At 46.2% G+C, this 25198-nt stretch overlaps 2 protein-coding genes across 6 annotated transcripts in view; one reads left to right on the top strand and one right to left on the bottom strand.

Moving 5' to 3' along the window:
* LOC127041920 (zinc finger protein 34-like) overlaps positions 1-25198 on the top strand; it is a 143024-nt gene that overhangs the window by 86527 nt on the left and 31299 nt on the right. The window lies entirely within an intron of this gene.
* LOC127041919 (zinc finger protein 883-like) overlaps positions 1-25198 on the bottom strand; it is an 88595-nt gene that overhangs the window by 56382 nt on the left and 7015 nt on the right. For 2 of the 5 annotated variants that reach the window (XM_050935677.1, XM_050935678.1), the window contains exons 2-4: positions 9153-9235; positions 2786-2899; positions 1320-2414 (exon numbers count right to left, since the gene is read on the bottom strand). In XM_050935677.1, coding sequence (XP_050791634.1) covers positions 1320-2367 — 1048 coding nt within the window. In that variant the 5' untranslated portion in view covers positions 2368-2414; positions 2786-2899; positions 9153-9235. Of the gene's footprint in view, positions 1-1319; positions 2415-2785; positions 2903-5458; positions 5560-9152; positions 9236-24107; positions 24234-25198 lie in introns of those variants that run through there. The other 3 variants (XM_050935679.1, XM_050935675.1, XM_050935676.1) reach the window with 3 other exon arrangements.

Genomic DNA, 25198 nt, shown 5'->3' with positions numbered 1-25198 from the left:
GTCAGATTTGTCTGTGGGGAAGGGCCAGAGAAAACAGACACTCTGCCTTTCCAGGTTGGGGTTAGGCAAAGGAATAACAACCCTGTCCCATAAAAAACAAAAAATGTTACAGAAACAGTGGTAAGAACAGTGCTAGAGAAACAGGTAAATAATCACAATGCCCAGGCTTGAAGTAATTGGAAATACAGAATTCAAAAAGCAAAGCTCAGGGGAGATTTGGGGTTTATTCTCTGAGCTTAGCCATGTGCTACAGTACGGGGAGCACTTCTGGAAGTCTCCCATCCCACAACTGGGGAAAGGAAAAGGATTCTTAGGTTCTAGCATGGATTGAAGGAGGATAGTGATAGGGAATAAGGGACTCCCTCTGATTTACCCTAACTACATCTGTTGTTACAATGGGTGAAATGACTTTTTTCCCTATCTCTGCCCTGTTCCTGCTCTTTGTTATAATTCAATATATTTTAAGTGTGGAAAATGATGATAAAAATATCTGCTCTCCAGCACAACCTGAAGCAACATCAGAGCAACTGGGAATGAAACAATTTGTTCCCAAAGGGAGAACTCAGTGACTAACAATGGCTTTGAAATGGGGGAACAGAATAACCGTGATGCTCAGGGTTTGTTTAGACTAGGAAAAGTGATGGAGTTTAGGTCAGGTCAAGGGGAAAGCTAATGCCAACCACTGCACCTGGGTTGCATCAGCACTACAACTTTTTACATTAAGATCACTAACTTGAGCAGCCAACGCCATGTACAGTCCTAGTGGATGGAAGGCACAGGTAGTTTTTGCCTCAGTGTACCTTGTTGGGATCAAACCTCTCCCACACCTGGAGCTGATGAACATTCCTGGCTGGAGGGACACACACTCCTATGACTCAAAAGGAAAGGAGATGATAGAAAAGATCATAGGACTGACCCCAAAGAAGGATGAGCTGCAACAGGCAGAAGCAGGCAACTCATCTAGTGGAGCTGAGACACCACGGTGAAGATGATGCAAAAATCACTATGTGGGAATTAGCAAATGTAATTTTTTTAAAAAAATTTTTTTTGGCCAACCCTAGTCAAGGGATTTATTACAATTCTCTCTCATGTGGATTTTCTGATGTCTAATGAGCCTTGAGCGCTGATTGAAGCTTTTCCCGCACTCTCCCCCATGTGGATTCTCCTATGTGAGACAACGTTTGAGCTGTGCCTGAAGCTTTTCCCACACTCAGATAATGTGTACGGTGTCTCCCCTGAGTGGATTCTCTGATGTAAGACGAGGCCTGAATGATTAAAGAAAAGTTTCCCAGACTCAGAGCATCCATAAGCTTTCTCACCCATGTGGATTATCCGATGTCTGATAAGGTTTGAGCTCTGATTAAAGGTTTTCCCACACTCAGAGCATGTGTAGGGCCTTTCTCCTGTGTGGATTCTTCGATGTGTGATAAGGGCAGAGCGGTGATTGAAACTTTTCCCGCACTCAGTACATGTGTAGGGTGTCTCTCCTGTGTGGATTCTCTGATGTGTGATAAGGTGTGAGCGCTGACTGAAGCTTTTCCCGCACTCAGTGCACGTATAGGCCTTCTCACCCTTGTGGATTTTCCTATGTCTGATAAGGTTTGAGCTCTGATTAAAGGTTTTCCCACACTCAGAGCATGTGTAGGGCCTTTCTCCTGTGTGGATTCTTCCATGTGTGATAAGGGCGGAGCGATGATTGAAGCTTTCACCGCACTCAGAGCATGTGTAGGGCGTCTCTCCTGTGTGGATTCGCTGATGTGTGATAAGGTTTGAGCTCTGATTAAAGGTTTCCCCACACTCAGAGCATGTGTAGGGCCTTTCTCCTGTGTGGATTCTCTGATGTGTGATAAGGTGTGCGCGCTGATTGAAGCTTTTCCCGCACTCAGAGCATGTGTAGGGCTTCTCTCCTGTGTGGATTCTACAATGTGTGTTTAAGGTAGAGCTCCAACCAAAGATTTTCCCGCACTCTGAGCATGTGTGGGGCGCTTCTCCTGTGTGGATTCGCTGATGTGAGATGAGGGCTGAACTATCGATGAAGCATTTCCCACACTCAGAGCATCCATAAGGTTTCTCACCTGTATGGACTGTCCGATGTCTGCTAAGGTGTGAGCTCCGATTGAAGCTTTTCCCACACTCATGGCATGTGTAGCGTCTCTCTTCCAAGTTGATTCTGTCGCTTGTTATAAGGTCTGAGAGGCTACTAAAATTTCCCTCTGGCCTCCCCTGAGTCTCACAGGTTTTTGTTTTTTCTGGGAGTGCATAACTCCCGGAAACATTCCCTTTGGATCTTCCTGATAAAGTTCCATGTGGTTCTCCTTGCTCAGCATCTTCCTGATGGGGTTTTTCCTCCTCAATCTGACTCACCATCACATCACCTGATGGGAGACTTAGAGAATCCAGACATAGATCACTCCCTGCACCGGAAAGAAAGAAAATCTCAGACAGAGGAATGGAAAAAGGGATGAACAATCCAAAATATGTGTGGGAGAGATCAAACCTATCAGGAGCTGACCTCCCCAAAACCTTCCCCAGAGGAGAGAGGAAGGGTCTCTCAGTTTTGGTCTGCATCTCATGAGAACACTCAGGGGAAAGTGAGATCGGCGAGCGACCTGCAGCCAGTTGTCAGTCAGAATAGGAGGAAAGTCATGAGTGACATCTGCCATAATGATTCCACATCTGCAGGGAACAATCCTGAACTTTGAGAGCTCACAGGGTCTTTGCAGGGCATCCCAAATGTTTCCTGAATTCCCACACAGTTGTTGAGTTGATTTAACCAAGTCCTCACCTGTGCAAGTAGCTCTTGGAGGCACTTCTTTCTCAGAACTCTGGCGGTCTGGGACCCACGGCTCTTCCCCTCGTTCCAGCTGTGAAATCACATCAGGTTCGGAAACTGGAGACCCTACTCAAGGCAAAGAAAATGAGGGCGGTCAGAGGAATTTCTGGGATACCTGTCACAAAGAACAGTCCATGGTTTTAACTTCAAGCTCATTTTTAAGCAGTAACATCTCAAGGCCAGCTTCCTTGGCTCAAAGTGGCAGGAGAGTTATTATGATTATAAATCATATTCATTACCTTAATACTAAGGAGCAACTAACAGTAAGTAGGTCCCCATTGTGAGAGGACAAGTACAAATGCACAGAATAGTAGAGGGGCCCATGCCATGAAGAATTTACAGTCTAAATACACAAGACAGACACAGAATGGGGGAAGGGGTAGAACCCACTGTTAGAATAGAGATATTCACGCCTGCCTGTAAAGCCTGTAGTTTAAGAACTTAGGTGTATTTTTATCACTTAGCTACTTACAGGAGTATGAAAACAAAGAATCAAAATCACTGTCTGTATTTGTAAGGGCCTTCTCTTACTGTGACAGTCTCAGGCCTTCCTTGTTCTTAGGCTAAGGCCTTTGACTAAGCAGCAGGGGCAGTCATAAGCTGGGAAGCAAAGGGACACATCCTCACATCCCAAATCAGTCACACTGAACTAAGGTGCTATTGGGCTGTTAGGAAGATGATCCTGTCCTAATAGTGCCCATCACCACCAGATAAAGAAACAGATCTTAAGATGGTTAAAGAAAACTTAGTTTGATAGCAGCCTGTCTGGCAAGAAATGACTTCTCAATGCTTGTGGTTGTGAAACTCTCATTTTGGTATTGTTTTATCTTTATGGCCACCATTTTTACAATGTTAATCAGTCTGACTCTCTAATTGGTTTTGTCTGCTGTATAATTAATTTTGCCAGGTATAAGTTAATTAGGGTAGTGGGATACAATTGGTTAGAGAATTATGTTTCAATGTGTTAGGATTAGTTAACTAAACTTCAATACAAAGATTGGTTAAGCAAAGGTACAGCTGAGAATATTACTATATAAACGGAGTCAAACAGGAGAGGGAACAGGAACAGGGAACAGGGACACAGGGTAAATGCTCTGCGGTGTCAGAGTGGATAAGGGCGACACGCCACCGAAGATCCCAAGCACCCTGAAACCTCTGGGCAGCCCTGGGTCACAGTCATTCCCTTGTCTCTGTCGGGTATTCCATTGATGTAGGTTACTCCCAGCCAGTCATTAATGACCCATTCATATCAACCCATGACAGCTACGTGACAAAACACCTCACGTCTCCTGCTCATTATAATCACAGCAATACCAATCACAGCAGGAAACTGAGGTGTGTATTGGCATCATACAAGTATCATCAAAAGTCCCACCTCTATCTCAGACACACTGCTCACAGCCCCTGGAGAGAAAGCAAAGCACAGGAACTGGACGTTAGTCCAGCAAACACAGTGGAGGACAAGCTGCAATCCTCACACACTGGTCAAAAAGGAGACGCATGTGGGTCCCTACCCAGAGAGAGGGGCTGGCTAGAGGCCTGATACCTGAGGGGCCATTCCTTGAGCACACCATAGAGGCAGGTCAAAGGCTTAGCTATCCCAGAACTGTGACATTGCAAAAGCACATTTTGGGGAATTAGGAAATCCAGTGACTCAGGTGTAATGGGAGGAGAATTAAACTTCCCCAGTGTGAGGAGAATGCTGGGGAATAAACACTAAAACTCTGGAGCAACAGCCTCTAATTCTTCTGGAAAAGGAGAATGTAAGAAACAAGAACTGGGCTATGCAACCTCAGGAGGGAGAGGCTCAAAGATCCCAAGGAGCCTGGAGGGAAGACAGCTGTGGCTGCTGCATATGGGGAGAGGGAGGACAAGACTCTCTCCAAACTCTCACTCTTCTTGACCCCAACCTGATTTTATGATCGATGACCTAGTCTCACGTCTTGTGGGCAATTTTATACTCGCTAGAGGTAAGATGTCATGATCAGAGTATTGTTTATTAGCTTGGTACATGTGCGGAGGGGCAAGGAGGTGAACATAAAGAAATGGGTTATTAAGGGTAGGTCAACCCTACAGCCAGGACTGACGCTCTGAGATCGATCTGGCTGTGGTTGATTTAGTGATATGAATTAGTAAACGTAGCCTAAGCTTGCCTTATGTTTCTCTCTTATATTAAGAGGGCCTAATATTAAGGGCCTTATATTAAGTTGAGGCTTTGTGAGAGTGGTTATGCTGAAGTCAGGGTTTACCTGAGGTTTGGGTAGCGATTCAGGGTTAAAGGTCTTGGATCCTCCACAGATCTAGATCCCTAAACCTCTCCTCCCTCACAGTGACCCACCCAGCCCACTTCCTGGGTGCCCTTCCTCCACACTCCCTCTCCCTTCTTCCCATTACTCGCAGGCTGGCACACCTCCCAGGGGCCTTGGGAGCTTCTTGTGTTCCCTCCTCGTCTCTCTTTACCTCCCTCCCTCTCTGCTGCCTGCTAGTCTCTGGGAGACAAGGAAAAAAAGGGGGACAAAGAAACTTGTCAAAATGTGGATGATGACTAAAAGTATTAAGTTATTACTGCTCAGGTTCTTTAGACACTCCACAGCTTCTAATAACCCAGGGGACAGGACTCCTTACCCAGCGAGGTCACCGTCTCATAGTTCTCCTGCATGACATCCCTGTAGAGGGCTCTCTGAACAGGGTCCAGCAGAGCCCATTCCTCCCTGGTGAAATACACAGACACCCTCCTCGAAAGTCACCGGCGCCTGAAAGAGAAAGAGTCCAACACTCAGCACCTGCTGCCCACTCACAGCCCCCACTATTCACAGAATAGTAGCACATGGGAAATGGAAGCTCCGGGAGGCACATGTTAACTGAGTCCCCACCTCACCTTGCTTAGAGCAGCCAGGAGGCATCAGAGGGTAGAAAAGAGAGACACTTTGTGTCTCTCAGCTGACAGACGGAAGCAAGGTCATCAGATTTATCACATAGCTACTAGTCAGAGCTTAATATAGGAGAAGGGGCTGTCTCTGGACCCCTGCTGGTGGCTCTCTGGTAGGAATCACAACACTCTCCAAATAAAATATATGGAAGACAAGGGAAGTCCAATAGTAAAGAATAGAAGTTAGAAGGTCAGAATTGTAGAAAGTTGGCAAGGGAAGCTATCAGAAATCAATGACCAACCAACGAAAATAAAAAGGAAGTTTTTAAAAGGACAAAATTAATCCTAACAATGGTAGTTATAAATTACTAGGTGGAAAATGGCAGAATTATAAAAATCATGCAGAAGAGGTAAAAGTGTTCAATAAATACTTTCTCTCTTGAATTTGGAGAAAAAACAGATGATGTAACTCTATCACAAGATGTTGACGCTGAACTGTCTTTCCATTCTAAAAGTAACTCACAAGGACGTTAACAGCAGCTATTAACGTCAGATGTGCTTAAATCAGTGGGTCCAGATAACTAGAGTTTTGAAAGACCTGCTGGAGCAGCGTAGTGGACTGTTAATATTGATTTTAATTAGGACTTGGAACACTTGGGAAATTCCAGAAGACTGGAATAAAGGTAATGCTGTGCCAATATTTAAAAAGTATAAAAGAGGTGATGCAGCTAATTACAAGTGTGTCAGTCTGAAATCAATACTGGGCAAGAGAATGGAGCAGTCAGTACTGGATTTCATTAAAAAAGAAAGAAGGGTAATATAATTAGTACCCATTAAAAAGGTTTAGACACAATAGATCCTATCAAACTAACTGGACATCCTTATTGGATGAGATCAAAAGTTTGGTTGCAGCTAATAGTACTGATATAATATACGTAGGCATATGAGTTGGTTCAGCACAATATTTTGACTAGAAAGATACAAAATACACATGGCATACACTAAATAGACTAAAAACTGGGATTTTAAATAGGGAACCAAGATCGAGTGGATTTTTTCTAGTGGGTTCCCGCAAGGATTGGATCTTGGCCCTGTGCTATTTAACATTCTTATCAATGACCTGGAAGAGAATATAAAATCATCACCGATAAAGTTTGCAGTTGCCACAAAGACTAGGGATGAGGGTAACTAATGAAGTGTCAGTAGGTTCAGGTTTCAGCACTGGAGAGTCTGGGAAGTTGTCCCCAGCCCTGGCTGGAGGGTTATTTTCCTGTTCCACAAAGAGAGGAAGTTCCATTCCCAACACCTGTGCCTTGAAATTAGGACCTACCTGACACTGCAGCCCATATTCAACATAGTGGCAGGATTATAATATGATTAGGACATGACTCATTTTGTACAAAATGCCTCATGTGTGGTGTCACTGGAAAAGTTATGATTTGCTGAATATGATTATACTACTTGTGTGCACGGATCATGTTTTGTATCTGAAGTTATGGATATTGACTCTGTATCTGTCTTTCAAATGTGCTTACTCTGGGTAACACCCACAATGAGCCTTTCAGGTACAACAGTGAAGAAGCCTGATAGTGTTCATGGCTCATCAACAAAGACAAGGGACTGTGGAGAGCTTAGCCCTCCTGTGAACGTTTTCAGCCAGCCTATGAGTCATGGCTACTATGACTCAGGCAGGGCACTCTAGGGCATGTGCCAGACCACACGACAATGAATTCATTTTGGTACCTGTATTTTTCCACAAACTGGATTGGGAACTGAGCTCTGGAACAAAGGGTTCCTTGCCATATGGAAAAGCTACATAAGGTGGGGTGTGACATCATCTCTTGGCCTCATTCCCCACACAAGAGAACTCCTGGAAAAACCTGAAGAATAAAGACTGAATTGGGGAATGTTGGTCCCAGGGTAAAGGGATTTCTAGCCTGTGTATGGAAACTTGGTGGCTGCTTGTAGCATCAGTCAAGGTGAGAAATTGCTAATTCAAATTCTATCCAGACAGTATGTTAGGCTTGGTTTGAGTTTTTGGTTATTTGCTAAGTAATCTGCTTTGATCTGTTTGCTAACACTTATCGCTGGGAAATTGGCTGTTGTCTTCCCTCTCTCCTTGAGTGGCTTAGGTAAAGCACTCAGGTAGGCTCAGTTGGCTGCATGGCGCCATCTGCTGTCGTGTTGGGTGACAACAGCCCTGGAGAGGCTGGCTGAATCTCCAGCAAAGCGCGCGAGAAGGGCCAGCCCAGCTTGAGGGTTAGAGGGCACAGCGGTTCCCAGAAGCCCCCAGACTGCACCCCGGAGTGACAACTCATCACATCCTAGAGTACACAAGTCTCAGCAGGTTTGTCACATCCTGTCCGCTCCCTTTCTCCACCCAAGATATTTCCTTGCCTCCCACCAGCTCTAGCAGCTCCCACCAGTGGATGAGCTCCAGCCGGGTCGCATGAACTGGTTTGTTAAATTTAGAAGCCTTTTTAGAACCGGTTGTTCCAGGACAACGCGGTTTCTAAAAAGCTTTTAAATTTAACAAAGGCTCAGGCAGGTGTCCACCCGGCCCCCGGCCCAAGCTCACCTTCCCCTCTCCCTCTGAACGCTCTGCCCTCCTTCTCCTCCCCATCCCCTGCTTTCCGCGAATCAGATGTTCACGGGAAGCCTGAAACAAGCAGCAGGCAGGTAACGTGGACTGGGAGGGGGAGGACAGCGCGCGCGCTCAGTCCCGACTCCACCTGAGTGGCTCCCCCTGGCCACTGGCCAAGCGCCCCAGCCGGGTCCCGGCTAAGCACCCCCTGGCTCGGGCTGGTCCCGGCCGAGCGGCTCCGACCTGGCCCAGCTTGGGCCCCGCAGCACACCAGTCCCAGCCGAGCGCTCCAGCCCGGCTCAGGGAGCCAGGTCCTTTGGCGCCAGTCCGGGGTCCTGGCAGAGCGCACCCAGTCCTGGCCCCAGACAGTGTGGTAAGGGGACAGGGAGCAGGGAGGAGGTGTTCGGTGGGTCATGTGGGGGTGGATAGGGGGTCGGCGAGGTCAGGGGGCAGGGAACAAGGGGATTGAATGAGGGCAAGGGTCCCAGGGGGCAGTCAGGAAGGAGCAGGGGTTGGATGAGGTAGTGAGGGTCAGTTAGGGACAGAGACAAGGGGTGGCTGGATGGGGCAGGAGTTCCAGGGGGCATCAAGAATGAGAGGAGGAGGTTTGATGGGGCGGCAGGGGGCAGTCAGGGGACAGGGAATGGAGGGGGGGATGGGTCAGGGGTCTCGGGGGGGTGTCAAGGAGCATGGGGGTGTTGGATGGGGGACTACCCCCGGGGGGGCATGAGCCCCTCGTGAGGTGAGGAGGAGGGAATCTGTTGTTAATATTTTGGCAGCTCATCACTGGCTCCCACCCTCCTACACATTTACTGCTTCTCTCCCTCCAAGCAGATCCCACCACCAGCTCCCTGAGAATCCCTTACCTGAGCCAGCTTCAATGCAGCCATTGCCTTCCCCCTGGGAGGATGGGATGATCTGGAGCAAAACGTGGATGTTATTCTGTAGCCTGCCAGGGCGAGAAGGGCAATGTGAGAGAATTCAGACAGGGTTTTTCTCCTTTCCACATGTCAATTCCCCCCAGGATTTTCCCCTGCTAATGGACAATCTAGGTTCTGCCACACTGGGAAGCACAGAGTGACCTTATCCCAGTACAGATCTAGCCCCCTCCCACCAGGGTGTGACCCTCTGACACATGGTGAAACCCTCCCAGCAGCAGAGTCTCTCTGTTACATTTATCAAGTTTGCAGGCGATACCAAGCTGGGAGGGGTTGCAAGGACTTTGGAGGATAGAACTGAAATTCAAAATCATCTGGACAAACTGGAGAAATGGTCTAAAGTAAATAGGATGAAATTCAATAAGGACAAATGCAAAGTACAGTGCTCAGGAAGGATCAATCAGTTGCACACATACAAAATGGGAAATAACTGCCTAGGAAGGAGTGCTGTGGAAAGGGATCTGAGGGTCAGAGTGGATCACAAGCTAAATAGGAGTCAACAGTATTGCAAAAAAGCAAGTATCATTTTGGGATGTATTAGCAGCAGCATTGTAAGCAAGACATGAGAAGAAATTCTTCTGCTCTACTCCACGCTGATTAGGTCTCAACTGGATTAGTGCATCCAGTTCTGGGGGCCACATTTCAAGAAAGATGTGGACAAATTAGAGAAAGTCCAGAGAACAACAACAAAAATGATTAAAGGTCTAGAAACATGACCTATGAGGGAAGATTGAAAAAAACTGGGGAAGACTCAGAGGGGACATGATCATAGTTTTCAAGTACAAAGAAGGTTGTTACAAAGATGACAGAGAAAAATTGTTCTTCTTAACCTCTGAGGATAGGACAAGAAGCAATGGATTTAAATTGCAGCAAGGGCGGTTCAGGATGGAGATTAGGAAAAAAACTTCCTGTCAGAGTGGTTAAGCACTGGAATAAATTGTCTAGGGAGGCTGTGGAATCTCCATCACTGGGATATTTAAGAGCAGGCTGGACAAACACCTGTCAGGGATTGTCTAGATAAAATTGAGTCCTGCCTTGAGTGCAGGGTGTAGTAAGTGAAGGCCCTGATAAAGGCCCAGTATGAGGCCTGAGGCCTGAACTAAAGTAATGTCAAGACTTAGCTAAAAAGCAAAGTCAAGCTGTGAGCTAAAGGCCGGCTCAGTTCACAGATGCTGGCAAGGAAAGGGCTGATATTGCATAAACATATATTCACCTAGCATACCGAAGTATAAACATGGTACCAGAACACCTTATACTGGAACATTCCACAGATAAGAAAGAACAGGCCGACCCATCCCAATGACAGGGGAAAAAGGGAAATATGATGGATAGAGTTGTTTTCATCGAACCAACATGTACAAGGTGAGAGGCGGCACCTTACTACATAGAGGGGCTGCACCTCAATACATCAGGAGTGATGTGTAACTTGTTTGTACCTGTGTATAAAAATGTATCCCTGGGGCGATGTCTTTGTCCGGCCCAGGGGGCAGTGGAAAGTCCCGCCACTAACTGAGCCGAGTCCATTGCCAAGAGGCACTTTCTCGTAGTATGTCCTGTAGAGTAACAATCGAGAGGAAACTGCAACTGTGTCCGAGCGCAATAAACCTGGCCGACGTGCCTTCGTACCTTACTAGACTCTGTGGTCATTGGGGGTACTCTTTGGGTCTGCTGTGCCAGCTATCTGCGCAAAGCTGGGACGGCACACAGAGGGAACACACGCACGCAGCCGAGTGATACCAACAAGGAGAGAGCAGAGCAGAGCACCACACCGGTAGCATCTGACAACAAACACCTCTGACAACAGCTATCATAAAGCAAAGTTAGGCTGAGAGCAAGAGGCAGGCCCTGCTCACAGAAGCTGGCAAGAAAAGGGCTGATGTTGCATAAACATATATTCACCTAGTGTATTAAAGTATAAACACGGTACCAGAACACCCTATGCTGGAACATTCCACAGATAACAAGGAACAGGATGACCCGTCCCAATGACAAGGCCAAAAGGGTAATATGATGGATAGAGTTGTTTTGTTCGAACCAACATGTACAAGGTGAGAGGCGGCACCTTACTACATAGAGGCGTTGTACCTTGCTACGTAGAGGGGTTGCTCCTCATATGTCAGGAGTGATGTGTAACTTGTTTGTACTTGTGTATAAGAATGTATCCCTGGGACGGTGTCTTGGTCCGGCCGAGGGGGCAGTGGAAAGTCCCGCCACTGACTGAGCCAAGTCCATTGACCAGAGACACATACTCGTAAATAACTCCTGTAGAGTAAAAATCTAGAGGGAACTATTATTGTGTCCAATACGGCAATAAACCTGGCCGAAGTGCCTTCGTACCTTACTAGACTCTGTGGTCACTGGGGGTTCTCTTCGGGTCTGCTGTGTGAGCTATTTTCGAAGAGCTGGGATAGCACACAGAGGGAACACACGCACGCAACCGAGAGATATCAACATTGAACAGAGAGGGCACCACACCGGTAGGCATCTGACAACACTTGTGACTCCAATCGCTGATCTGGTGAGTAAGCGAGCTGTCTGCTGTAGGAATCTCGATCTAACATGGCAGAAAACCTGGAGCTAGGGAACCCCTTGTCCCCTCCCTTATGAACCCCACGGAGTTTGAGAACTCTTGGACCTGCTGGATTGCCAGTAAAGGGGAACCATATGAATTTAAAAAAAGAGAGTGGGGAGACTTGCACTGGCTTATGTACAGCAATGGTAGAAACATAGGCTCTGAAAAATAGTAATAAAACTAAAAAAGCAAGAATTTTGCAACTTATGTCTATGGCAGTAAGATGGCTTAGACAGCATGCTGGCCAAACAAGGAACAGAAAAAAGAGGGGAAGTAGAAGAGGCAACCCGGGCAGTCGAGCACTGGAAAGCCCAAGCTCTTTTAGCAGGGCAACAGGCAGTCCAGACTCATGATATGCTCGAGCAAGTAAAGCAGGAAAATAAAAAATTGGAGACAGCTGTAGAAAACCTGCAGAAGCAAAAAGTGCCATCCCCTAGTGTTCAAAGTACCTCAAGTGCTGTTACGGTGCCTGAGGAATGGGGACAGAAATGGAAACAGGTGGCTCTTGCCAAATCAAAAGATGGAACATGGGACAGTTGGGATGGGAACTGCAATGGGGACATGTGGAATAACCCTGTTGAGCCATCCTTTCTTGACCCATGGGCAGGGGCTACCACACTGCAACTGCCACCTTATGATGTGAGCCAGGTTCTGGGCAAGCCCTCCCCAAAACCCAGATCAATTCCAGTAAAAACAGGAGAAATGGGTGAAAAAGGGATAGAAAGCCCCACTGAAAATCCTATTCCCCACTTTACCCTTGATGCTACCCCACATACAGATAGTCCCCCTGCATTAAAGTTATGGAATGAGGTGGGAACTACAACAAAAAAATTAACTGATCATTTAAGGGAGCTATGGCCCTGCCGTAACTATGCAGAAAGGGAAAGGAATCAGGAACATAAAATTACATATACCCCTCATCCACCACGCGTGAGTGGCTTAACAGCCAGGCTCGACGCTTTAAAGATTAATGAACTAACTGCATTAGCCGGAGCTGTTGGACCTCTCCACTCTGAAAATTTCATGGCATGGCTCCATAAAGGCTCGCAGTTACTCAAAGCAGTAGGAATTGACATGTTGCAGGAACCAGTTCTGGTGCAAACCCTTTTGGGACCCCTCAACTGTCATACCCTCGGTTTTGATGATGTTGTGCAGATGCTTAGTGTGGCTCAGAAGCACCTTAAGTTATCCAGTGAGTTGGCAGCCCTTAAAGGAATTGCAAGATTGCCAGGGGAAGCTCCGGCCAAGCTGGCTGACGGGATTCAAACTTATACTAGATTAACAGCAGGGTTTGCTATCTTGGAAGATTTGAAGCAGCTTGTTCTGGAGGCGCTGCCTCCCGGTGTGTTAGACTGGATGAATCCTTGGTGTGAGAATGGCGGTAAAGAGGTACCTTGGGACCAATGGATTGCAAAGGTAGAGACGGCAGTGAAGCAGCAGGAAGGAACTCCTGTTAATGAGCTGCGTACTCAGTTAGGACAGTGGAAAACAGAGGGTTCTGGATACTCCCACCGTGGTTGTGGCCGGGGTTGGAGAGGTCGTGGACTAAATAGAGGTGGAGGTAATAGAGAGAGTGCGTGGGTACCTTCTGGAGTTCTAAAACAGGAAAACTTGAACCTGAAAGGGGAGATTAAGAGGCTGCAGGCACAGCTGCAGGCGTGTATGATTGGCAAGGAGTCTCAACAGGAAAAAGATAAGATAGTGACGAAGGTAGCTAGGGCGATGGTCCTGACATCAGTACGAATTGGGTCGTTTAATCCTGATACAGTGGCATAGGACAGCCCTATCCATGACTCGGAATGCATTTTTCAGCAACCCATGACAATAGATGTCTGGGGGCGCCCCCATTTAAGCATTCGAGTCGGAGAGGGGCTAGTAGACTTTTTATTGGATACGGGGGCTTAAATTCCTATAGTAAAAGATTACTTTAATGCATATCCAGTTGGAGAGTCGGTGCAAATGCAGGGAATATCTGGAACTAACCCAATGTATAATGTTCAAACTCTTCCCCTCCAGTTTGGGATGCATACCGTTCACGAGAAGTGCACTATTGCAGGGAAAGAGAATCTAATTGGGGCAGAAACTATTAAACGACTGGGATTAGTCTTGGATTTTCCAAACGTGTATTAGACAAACTCTCACTGTAGCGCAAGGCACAAATAATACTAATCTGATCTCTATGGGATTGGCTACACAGACGGTAAAAGCAATAAAGCCTAAACAACCACCTCTCGCACCAAAAGGCTGGGAGAGCTGGTGGACTGAAATTCAAACCATCTGGGCAGTGGACTTCCTAGACACGGGCAAAATGCAGACCTCTGTTACATTAGAGGGAGACATACCTCCATTCATAAAACAATACCCAATACCCCAGGAAGCAAAAGAATCATTAAGACAAGTGATAACAGAATTGGAAAAACGAAACTTAATCAGAAGGTGTTCAGTGCCTAACGCGGCACCAATTTGGCCAGTTAAAAAACCTGATGGAACATGGAGGTTAACTATTGACTATTGGGGGCTAAACAAAACTGCCAAGTGGGGGGCACCTGTAGTGGCAGCTTATCCTGAACTGTTGGAGGTGGTAACCCCTGACATGAAGTGGTTCTCAGTGCTCGATGTGGCAAATGGCTTTTGGAGTCTACCCTTAGACCCAGAGTCTCAGTATCGAACAGCTTTTGTGTTCCAAGGTATGCAATATTGCTGGAATGTTTTGCCAATGGGGTACTGTGATGCACCCACAATTTTCCACACTGCAGTGAGAAATATGCTGGAGAAAGAGGGGCTACTACAAACGGGAAGAATTGTTCAATATGCAGATGACATTTTAATAGTCAGTAAAACAGAGCAGGAACATGAAGAGTTAATGCGGCAGCTGCTAACTAGTTGCCAAGCTTATGGCTTAAAACTTTACCCCTCTAAGTCTCAGATTAAACAGAGAGAAGTGAAGTGCAGTATCTGGGAATTCGGCTCAGTTCGGAGGGAAGGTCTGTGGATAAGGAAAGAGTAAAATGCATTGTTAACCTGTCTATGCTGGTAGACACCAAATCTGTGCAGTCCTTTTTGGGACTCACTAACTTTTGCAGAGAATTTATGGTTGGATATGCAGAAAAGGCAGGTCCCCTGTATGAGGTACTAAAAAGACCACAGCGGACCTGGACAGAGGAGGCAACTAATGCATGGGAAAGTCTAAAACAGGGATTAATGGAGGTACCTACCTTGGCCACCCCTAACAATGATTTCCCCTTTATACTGTGTTAAGAATTTCTGTATCGTTAGCATGCTTATCCAGGATACAGGTGCTGGGGAAAGACCCATTGCGTATTATAGCAGGGTTCTAACTAGTCCAGAGAATAAACTGGGGGTTTGTGAGCAAACTGCCCTTGCTGCTTACTGGACGCTACAAAAATCCCAGACAATTGTTGGAGCAAGCAAGGTGATTGTAAAAAGTCACCATGCACTGGGGAAGTTACTCAGTCAGGAAAATCTGTCTAAAGGACACGTGAGAGTTGATAGAGCCATTCAATGGGTCTCTGCTCTCATGTCAGAGAATGTTCAATTAGTTCCACGAAAAGAACCAGAGACATCTGTATGGGGATTGACGGTAAATGGTCAGGAACACGTATGTGAGCCTCAAAGGGAAGCGAAGGCGCATCCTGTGTTTAAGGCAGCCCCAACTGACCAAGTGATTGGGAAAACCATTTGGTTTGTGGACGGTAGCTCATACTATGAGGAAGGAGAATGAGTCACTGGCTTTGCAGGGATTTGCTTAAATGGGAAGGAACTGAGTGGTGAGTCCTTCCAGTATAAATTGGCTAAAGGAGGAACACAGGCTGCAGAGGTGTCAGCGGTTTTGGAAGTTTTGAATAGAATGAAGGATAAGCAATCTCAGCTCATAATAGGAACTGACTCTGATTATGTGTATAAGGGCACCACTATTTACCTCCCATGGTGGCAAAGTATAGGGTTTACAGGAACCGACGGTTCGGAAATTAAGCACAAAACCCTATGGCAGCAAATAGAAACATTAACAAGACATTATACAAAAATCCGAACGGTTAAAATAACAGCCCATAGGAAAAAAGGGCCCTTGCAGTGGGGAAATGAACAAGCAGATACACTGACTAAGGAGGCAGCCCTTACTGTCACACTGTGAGAACCAATGCCTGTGGCAGTAACCACTAGAGCACAGGCAAAATTAAAACAGGAAAATGAAGCAAACCACCAGAAAGAGGTACAGGGTTTACAAGAACTTCAGGCAAAAGATGATTTAATCCAGCAATGGATAATTGAATGCCCCTCACAGTGGCGGGGTGTCCCCTTAAAGAAAGAGGGAGAGCTTATCTTGGCTAAACCAGACAATGACTGGGTTCTGGTAATCCCACAACAAAGAAAGTACCTTCTGTTAAGATGGGTACACGGGTCACTTGTGGGAGCTCACCCAAAATGCGAGGAGGCACTGGAAAAGCTTAAAAAACTGGGATGGTGGCTGGAAATGAGAAAGGATTTGAAGTTGTATATTCATGGCTGTTTAACATGTGCTAAGCAGGATCCGGCTAGATGGAAAAGACGAGGAGAATTAAAGCATCAAGCCTTAAAGGGACCCCTGCAACAATTACAGGTAGATTTTGTGGGGCCCCTACCTATTACCCCCATAAAACATAGATTTTTGTTCGTAATTGTAGATAGCTTCAGTAAGTGGGTAGAAGCATTTCCTACCAAACAGGAGGCTAGTTGGACTGCAGCAAAAGTATTAGTAACTGAGATTTTTCCATGGTGGGGGCTGCCACATAGCATTGATTCTGATAATGGCCCTGTTTTTATAGGACAGGTGTATCGTGATATGGGTACCTGGGCTGGTATTCCCCTACTGCTACACATTCCTTACCACCCACAAGCAGGGGGACAGGTGGAAAGGATGAATAAATCCCTAAAAGTTGAACTGTCTAAAGTATGTAATGACTTAGGAACAAACTGGGACGTAGTACTCCCATGGGTCCTTATGAGGATCCGTAGCCGGCCAAACCGCATGACAGGATTTAACTCATATGAAATTCTTTTTGGAAGACCAATGCCAGGCTGGGAAAATTTATTATATCCCCCAGAATGGAAACCCTTACAGCATTGGCCACCACAACTTGGATGAATAGCTTTAAGTATTGGTTGGGTACTGTCCAGGGAGCAGCTGCAGCACAGCAAGCAATGGAACAGCAAACAATGAGTCAGGCATTTGATGGACATAGTGACATCAGACAATGGAAAATCGGAGATCAGCTGATGGCCAAAGTAGAACCGCTTCCCAAGAAGAAGTTTCCTAAGAAAGTATCAGAGGGGTAGCTGTGTTAGTTTGGATCTGTAAAAGCTCATATTCCAAAACCTCTGTTAGTCTATAAGGTGCCACAGGATTCTTTGCTGCTTTTCCTAAGAAAGAAGGGTCTGGGCCGTGGCCCATTTTAGATAAATTGGGGCCCTGCCTGTACTTGGTCGACATAGACAAACAGCCACGATGGAAGCATGCCATGCAATTAAAAGAATATAAGGGTTAAATATGCATGTTACATGTCTGTGCTTGCTTTACAGAAAAATACACAGGATAAGCGAAAAAGGTAAGTACCATGGAAACCTTCCAATTAAATAATGGAAGTTTTACAAGCTTTAATCTTAGAGCTCCATCTGCACCCCGCTTATTGTTGTATGTTGCTTGGGGGCAATTGAAACACTCTGAATTGTCTAGACCTTATCCAGTCAAACAATTAAGTGCAAGAGGCCAGTTTACTTGGGGTTTTGGTAATATGATCACCATCTAGTGGAACAAGGAGGACACTTCCATGTGGATACTGGACTAAGTAGGAAAACAGCCATTGTGGATGTTAGGGCTATGCATCTCATGGATTAATAATGTACCCACCGCCACTTTAGGAACAAGGTTCCTGTTCTTAAATCCACTAAGTGATCAGATCATACTGGCTTTGTTTGATAGGGATTATACCCAGGAGAAGCCAGTGGAAAAGAAACAGAAGCGGCTGATGTAAATGGTCCTATATTAGATACTATGGCTATGAAGTATTGTTGCTGTAAAAAAAAAAAAAACAAAAACAAAAAACCCTACCACCACCTTTCATGAACCCATAAGAGAAAGGCGAGTGTTGCTTTGTATTTTTACAGGTTAAGATGTGATCATGAATATGGACCCTGGCAGGCGTTTTGGTGATAGCCCAAGACTCAAAGGGACAGGTCGATGTCGTCAGGCTCAATCGAACACATTCGGTTACCAGGACCTTCTGGATCGAGACAGTAAATAACTCTGATGGACGGGAGACAGCAAGTCAGCAGCACCCTATGGGGACTGTGTTAAAGTTGGTGTGTGAAACTGAGGGAAAGCGACAAATGGAAAACATCCTCAGGGGTGTCGCCCTTTGCAATTCTGATGGTGTGGGGATGGACAGTTAAGAACGGTAGCCAAACTCAATGTGTTCCCGTCCCAGAGTTTGAGAATGCGCAAAGACAAATTGAAAAGGAACTGATCTTAAGTAAAGAGACACAGGAGGAGTATGCATGCTGTTGGAAGGTTGATGTTGTTGTTAATTGTAAACCCATCCAACTTCCGACAACGTTTTTCCCGGTATTGCACCACAACACCATGAACATAATATAAACAAGGAAAGGAAGCGAGAAACTCCGGAGATGGAGCGCGCTCTAGTGGCACCAAAGCAAATTATGGAGGGATATCTTACAGGAATGGTGAGGGAGGATCTTACTCTAACATGTATTATACAACCACACCTGCTTGAGACCAATACAGTCTATTTGGATTGGTTTCGAGCAATAAACCCAGTAATCAGTTACATAGAAGGACAAGTAAAAACATATGGGGACTGGCTAAGTAGGATGGAATTTACAAATGTGCAAAATACGTGGAGTGCATCAATCCACATTTGCAATATACAACTAAGAGATGCAGGTACATACACAGGGACTTGGTCTATAACCCCGAGTACCAGTAAATGCATTTACCATGTGCAGGTCTGTAAGGATGCCTGTCCCACAACAGCCCCCACGCCACCTCCTTCCATTCCTCCACACATTGATACTACCCCGAAGAAAGGATGCCCAATTACACAACCATGGCCTATATCAGGGATCTTCCTACACCCCCACTGCGGAATATATGGTGGAGAATGTAGGATGGCTTTACACGCTACTAAAACTGGATTTTGCCGGTATGGCCATGCCAGAGCAATGTCCCAGCCATTATAAGAATTGGTTTAACTCTGAAATGTAGATGCAGTTACAACTCTGGAGGGACTCTCAAATTATCCCACAACAGAATAGAGACAGAAGAGATATATTGGGAACAGCCCTGGGAGGGTCTAGTCTTGGCATGTCCCTGTGGAACTCGGCAGATATTGAAAATCTTAATTTGAAAATCAACACCATGGTGGATGAAATAGGCAAGGCAGTTAAAACAGGGGGACGTATTAGTAGTCTATTACTGGACCAGTATGCAATCACTATTGATAATATGCATTTAATTGCGCAAGGGTTTAAACACCTAAATGCTGCCATTTCGTCTCTTATCAACAGTATACAAAACAATGATGTTTCACTGGCAGTGGCCTGTATGGCCTATGGCAATAGAGTAATAGAGATAGTACAGCAAAGTTTTCCGCAGTTGCAGCTTCAAAACTGGCCATGTATCTTACACTATGCAGCCATCACAAAACAAATACAACAACAGGGCATAACCCATATGGTGCCTATCTTTCTACAATTTGCTAAATTTGATAAGATTCCAAGATGGGATCAGGAGGAGGTAAAAGCATACACCTCATGATGGCAGTGCCTAGATGGGTACAAGAGCCAGTTAAGGTATACTACGCAAATAGTGTGGGGACACTGGTAAATAAGACATATGTGCAACACTACCCCACTGCGCGCCTGGTAGCTGAAACTGGCTCAGAAATCAATCGTGTTGCACAAAACATAATGGATGGTGGCTGCGTGAGTGCTATGCCAAAATTGACATTAATGCCATTAGGAAAAGCTGGGCACGACTAGTACAAAAGGAATTGGTTACTGAGGTAGTGCGAATTCAGGACATGGCCTCTGCCATAGGATATCACAATTTCTCCATAGATGGCAATGTCTGCCCCACAAGTGAGGCAGGATTCTGTCTGCCTGTGACAAGCACTATTCAAATAGGAGCCCATGTCTTTTGGCCAACAAGAAATGGTAATGCTGTCACTGAAACGGTCATCCTACATGAACGCCTACAAAACTTATTAATTGATCTGTTCCCCCCCAGTGAAATTTTTACAACTAGGTATACATGAATTAGTAGCAAGAACTAAGGAATCTCTAATACCTATAACTCAATTGATCCAACAGCAAATAAGTGAAACTGATACGGTGCAAAGAGAGGCAGAAACACCCTGGTGGGCAATCCCAGAGGATGTGACTTTACATCCAGTGGTCCGCACTCTGAACGTACTCCTAATGGGGATCCAGACCCTAACTGTTATGGTTTTAATAGGAATGTGCTGCTATATGAATGTGCTGCTACAAAGAAAGCTAAGCTACAAGGTTGAGTAAATAAGGGAATGGAAATGGCAATCAACACTGCTGTGGTACACCCGAACAACCTTTTCATAGAGTGAGGAGTTAAAGCACACTAACAAATATGTTATGACAAAATACATACATACGTACATTACAAATATATAGAACATATATTCCAAAAGTTACATTTATATCCTTGGAATAGTTTCTATATCCCCACAAAGCCCTCAGTAAGACAACAGATAGGCTACTGACTCCGGCGTACGTATGGTTCCGGGCCTAACATTCCCAGGCCCACCATAAGGGACTAAAAAATAATTGGATAATAAAATCTGTCTATCAGTCGTACGAGGGAATGTGCAGACTAGAAAGACAGATGGGGCATTAGTGTACGGATGGTAAAATAAGGTAACCACATAACAGTGTTTAGCCCACTGGGTTATCCTTAGTCCATACATTATGCTTTTCCGGGACGATGGGTAAACATCCTCCCCATAAAAAGACAAAATGTGTGGGAATGTAGTAAGTGAAGGCCTGATAAAGGCCCAGCATAGGCCTGAGCTAAAGCAATGGTCAAGACTTAGTTATCATAAAGCAGTTAGGCGGTGAGTAAGAGGCAGGCCCTGCTCACAGAAGCTGGCAAGAAAAGGGCTGATATTGCATAAACATATATCCACCTAGTGTATTAAAGTATAAACATGGTACCAGAACACCCTATGCTGGAACATTCCACACAGATAACAAGGAACAGGCTGACGCATCCCAATGACAAGGCCAAAAGGGTAATATGATGGATAGAGTTGTTTTGTTCGAACCAACATGTACAAGGTGAGAGGCAGCACCTTACTACGTAGAAGGGTTGTACCTTGCTACATAGAGGGGTTGCACCTCCTACGTCAGGAGTGATGTGTAACTTGTTTGTACCTGTGTATAAGAATGTATCCCTCGGGCGGTGTCTTGATCCGGCCGAGGGGGCAGTGGAAAGTCCGGCCACTGACTGAGCCAAGTCCATTGACCGGGGGCACATACTCGTAGTATGTCCTGTAGAGTAAAAATCTAGAGGGAACTATTATTGTGTCCAATACGGCAATAAACCTGGCCGAAGTGCCTTCGTACCTTACTAGACTCTGTGGTAATTGAGGGTTCTCTTCAGGTCTGCTGTGTGAGCTATCTTCGAAGAGCTGGGACAGCACACAGAGGGAACACACGCACACAGCCGAGAGATATCAACACTGAACAGAGCAGAGCACCACACCAGTAGGCATCTAACAACATAAGGGACTGGCCTAGATGACCTCTCGAGGTCCCTTCCAGTTCTATAATTCTATGAACCAAAGGCCAGAGAAGAGCAGAATCAAAGGAGTCACTCTGGGGGATTCTCCCTGTCACTGTTCCCAAGGCAGCTCTCTCAGGTTTACAAAGTGGTTTGATGCTCCAGCCTTTATACAGTCTCTCCTGGCAGTGCCCCTTTCATGGGCTGGGCCTAGTTTTAGCCTTTGGGAAGTGTGACCCTGGGAGCTCTGAGAATGGGCCTTCTTGCCTCAGCACATCTTGTTTCTTTCTGTGGCTCCCCAGTGAGTTCAAATGAGTAGATACTCCTGACAGAGACTGTGAACATAAGAACATAAGAGCTGTCCACTGCATCAGACCAATGGTCCATCTAGCTCAGTGGCCAATGCCAAGTGCTTCAGAGGGAATGAACAGAACAGATAATCATCAAATGATTCACCTCGTCACCCATTCCCAGCTTCTGGCAAACAGAGGCTAGGGACACCATCCCTGCTCATCCTGCCTGTGACACTGGCAGATGAGGTGTTAGCTCTTGCAAAAAACCCCATGTCTTCATTGAACAGCGACAAACGCATAGCTGGAATCAGTCTGACTCACCTGTGTTAGTATTAGGTCTTAGGATTATAAGAATGCGCTTACACTTTATTGAATGCTTGTGAGTTGCTGCCTGGGTTAATATCTGACTAGTTGCATTGTGAGCCTCTGTAAATCACCAGACAGGAGAGAGACTTTACCTATGTGAAGTGCTTACTGGCAACCGAATGTATTACACCCTGCCTGGCAGGACAGGTTCATCAGCACCAGACAGACTATTATGCAAAGTTAAAGACGACAAAAGACTGTTGTAGTGCTCTTGACTTCCCATTAGCTGAGTTTGCAGCTCAGAACACATGGCAGGAAGGGGATAAAAAACCCCATACAGAAGGAATTGATTATCTGTATGCTGCTTGGACTCGGGGGGGGGGGGGGGGGGGGCAAAGTTTCTAGGCATAAGCAAGAAACCCCAGCTGATTAGCCTGGGTTAGTCCTAAGGAAGATATAGGGCTTGCTTATTATAGAAGCTTCGATTACCTTTTGAAATTTAAGACTGTAACTTGTCTGCATCTATAGGATTACCTGCTTTAACTTTGTAAACTACTCTTGTTTCCTTTTAAATAAGTCTTAATACACGTTATTACAGGACTGGCTACAAGTATTGTCTTTGTTGTGAGATCTAAAATTCAATTGACCTCAGTAAGTGACTGGTTCTTTGGGACAAGGTCAAGCTTGACAAAGCCCTGGCTGGGATGATTTAGTTGAGGACTGGTCCTGCTTTGAGTAGGGAGTTGGACTAGATGACCTCTTGAGGTTCCTTCCAACCCTGATATTCTATGATTCTATGACTGGCAGTAACCTGAACATTGCTGTGATTTGTAGGGTAAGGCAGTGGTTCTCAACCAGGGGTCCTGGTCCCACTGGGGGTCACTAGCAGGTTTCAGGGCGGGTGCCAAGCAAGGTCAGCATTAGACTCACTGAGGCCCAAAGCAGAAAGCTTAAGTCCCAGCGCATGGGGATGAAGTCCAGGGCCTGAGCCCCACCACCCGGGGCTGAAGCCAAAGCCTAAGCAATGTAGATTTGTGGGGCCCCTGTGGCATGGTACCCCGAGAGAGGAAGAAAGTGCCCTGAGGACTCAGCCAGAAGGTTGAGCCCTGACACACTACTGGCTTAGAGGGTCCCTGCCAGTCAGGAAGGGCTAGCAGCGAGGGAAGACTGGCAACTGATGGCTGGAGGGGTGAAGAGGTTTGGGGTATGGTGGGGGAAGAAGCATCGGGGACTAGATAACCTGGGGCTGGGCAGTCTCCATAGGGGACACTTGCTCCTCCTGTGCCCTTTCCACGACCTCTTGTGAGCAGAGAATGACCACCCTGTCCCCACCCCCAGAGGCAGCCGTGTCTCAGGACTCTCCCAAGTTGCACCCACTAACTCTCTTCCCATTTGAGGTATAGCTTGGGGCAACAAATTACCACCAAGATGAACCCAGCTGGCTGCTGCCTGTTCTGGTGCCACAGGGCCCTCTGGTGGATGAAAGGCAGAACTGCAGCACTTCTCAGGTAGAACATATCTTCTTCACGCCAAAAAAAAGAAATTCTGCACTGGACATAAATTCTGTGCATACGCAGCGGTGCAGAATTCCCATGAGTAACTCACACCTGGCACAGACATAACCTGCTCACTCCCTTCTCTTCTCCCTATGGGTCGAGTCCCAGAGCTGCTGCTGTCATTAATGCACATAGGCTTTCACTCCCATTAGTGCTGGCATGACCCAATCCAGTTCCAGGACTGAACCCTTATTTTCCTATCACACAGGAGTGTCTCAGCTGAGGGGGAGGTGAGATGGGGAGGGGGTACAAAGGGGAAAGTTGTTGTAGTCATGTTGGTCCCAGGATAGCAAAAAAGGTATTTTTAATTGGTTCTAAAAAAATTACCTCACCCACCTTCTCTCTCCAAGAGATCTGAAAGTGGCAGAAGGAGACAAACAGGAAGACAGAGCTCAGGACTCTAAACCAAACATTTCAAACCCCTGGAAGAAACAACATTTCCCTTCTGCCCCTGGGTATGTCTGTATCCTATATGAGGGACCACCCCAATCCCCTCACAGCAGCAAAGGGAGACTGCAGCCAGCCCCAGATGGTCCTTCCCAATCCTGGGACGTTTGTTGTGACAAAGTTTGTGTGTGGTGGGTGCATGGGCTGGGTACAGCTGGACCGATCTGCAGACTGGAAAGTCAGGGCAACTCTAGCACAGCTTGGGGGCTGTGGGCAGGGGGAGCAGTTCTGGAGCTGGGCCTCTGTCCTCTCTAGCTCCCATGGCACATGGCTCTGGCAGCATCAAGTGGGTCCATCACTGCAGGGGAAGGTTGGGGTAGTGTCTGAGATCAGGGTGAGAATTGGAGGGGGGTCCGTGCTCAAGAATGGGGGATGGAATTCACCTCCCCACCTCTCTGCAGAGCTCAGCAACTAGGGCTTTATCCAGTGAAGTGAATTTCACTCTGGGTGACTTTGAGTCAGCCACGGAAAGATCCTTAGGCCTTTGGTTCCACACTGGCCACAGGAGTTTACTAGTTCTCCCTCCCCAGACGACCGGGGGCAGCCAGGGGTAACTAGTGGGTTATGGGAATTAGAAGATGAAAATTCACTAAGAACAATGATATTTGTGTGTTTATTATTAAATCCCCAAACACCCACCAATCCCCATCCTCCTTCCGATGAGCTATAAATATCTAAGGGACTCAGCTACTGATCCTGCAGGCAGTTCCTGCCGTTCCCCACTTTCTACAGCAGCACTTTTAAGAACAGGGCAGGGAAACATGTAAATACTTTGAACGAAATTCCAGAAGCTGCTGAGTATGGAGAAGTTCAAATGAAACCAAGGTTCCATCTCTCCAAGGACCTGGCCTCTAGTGCAAAATAAGACATTCCTCAGAAATCTGTAATGGCCACTTTGTAACTGATAAAATGTTATTAATCTGTTCACTTCTGGGAATTATCAATAAGAGAAACAACCCAGTGATGGTGAT

This window comes from Gopherus flavomarginatus, unplaced genomic scaffold (assembly GCF_025201925.1).
Source record: "Gopherus flavomarginatus isolate rGopFla2 unplaced genomic scaffold, rGopFla2.mat.asm U_1b, whole genome shotgun sequence".
NCBI classification, from domain to species: domain Eukaryota; kingdom Metazoa; phylum Chordata; order Testudines; family Testudinidae; genus Gopherus; species Gopherus flavomarginatus.
Note: the sequence above shows the minus strand (reverse complement) of the source record. Positions and strands in the feature narration are given on the sequence as shown.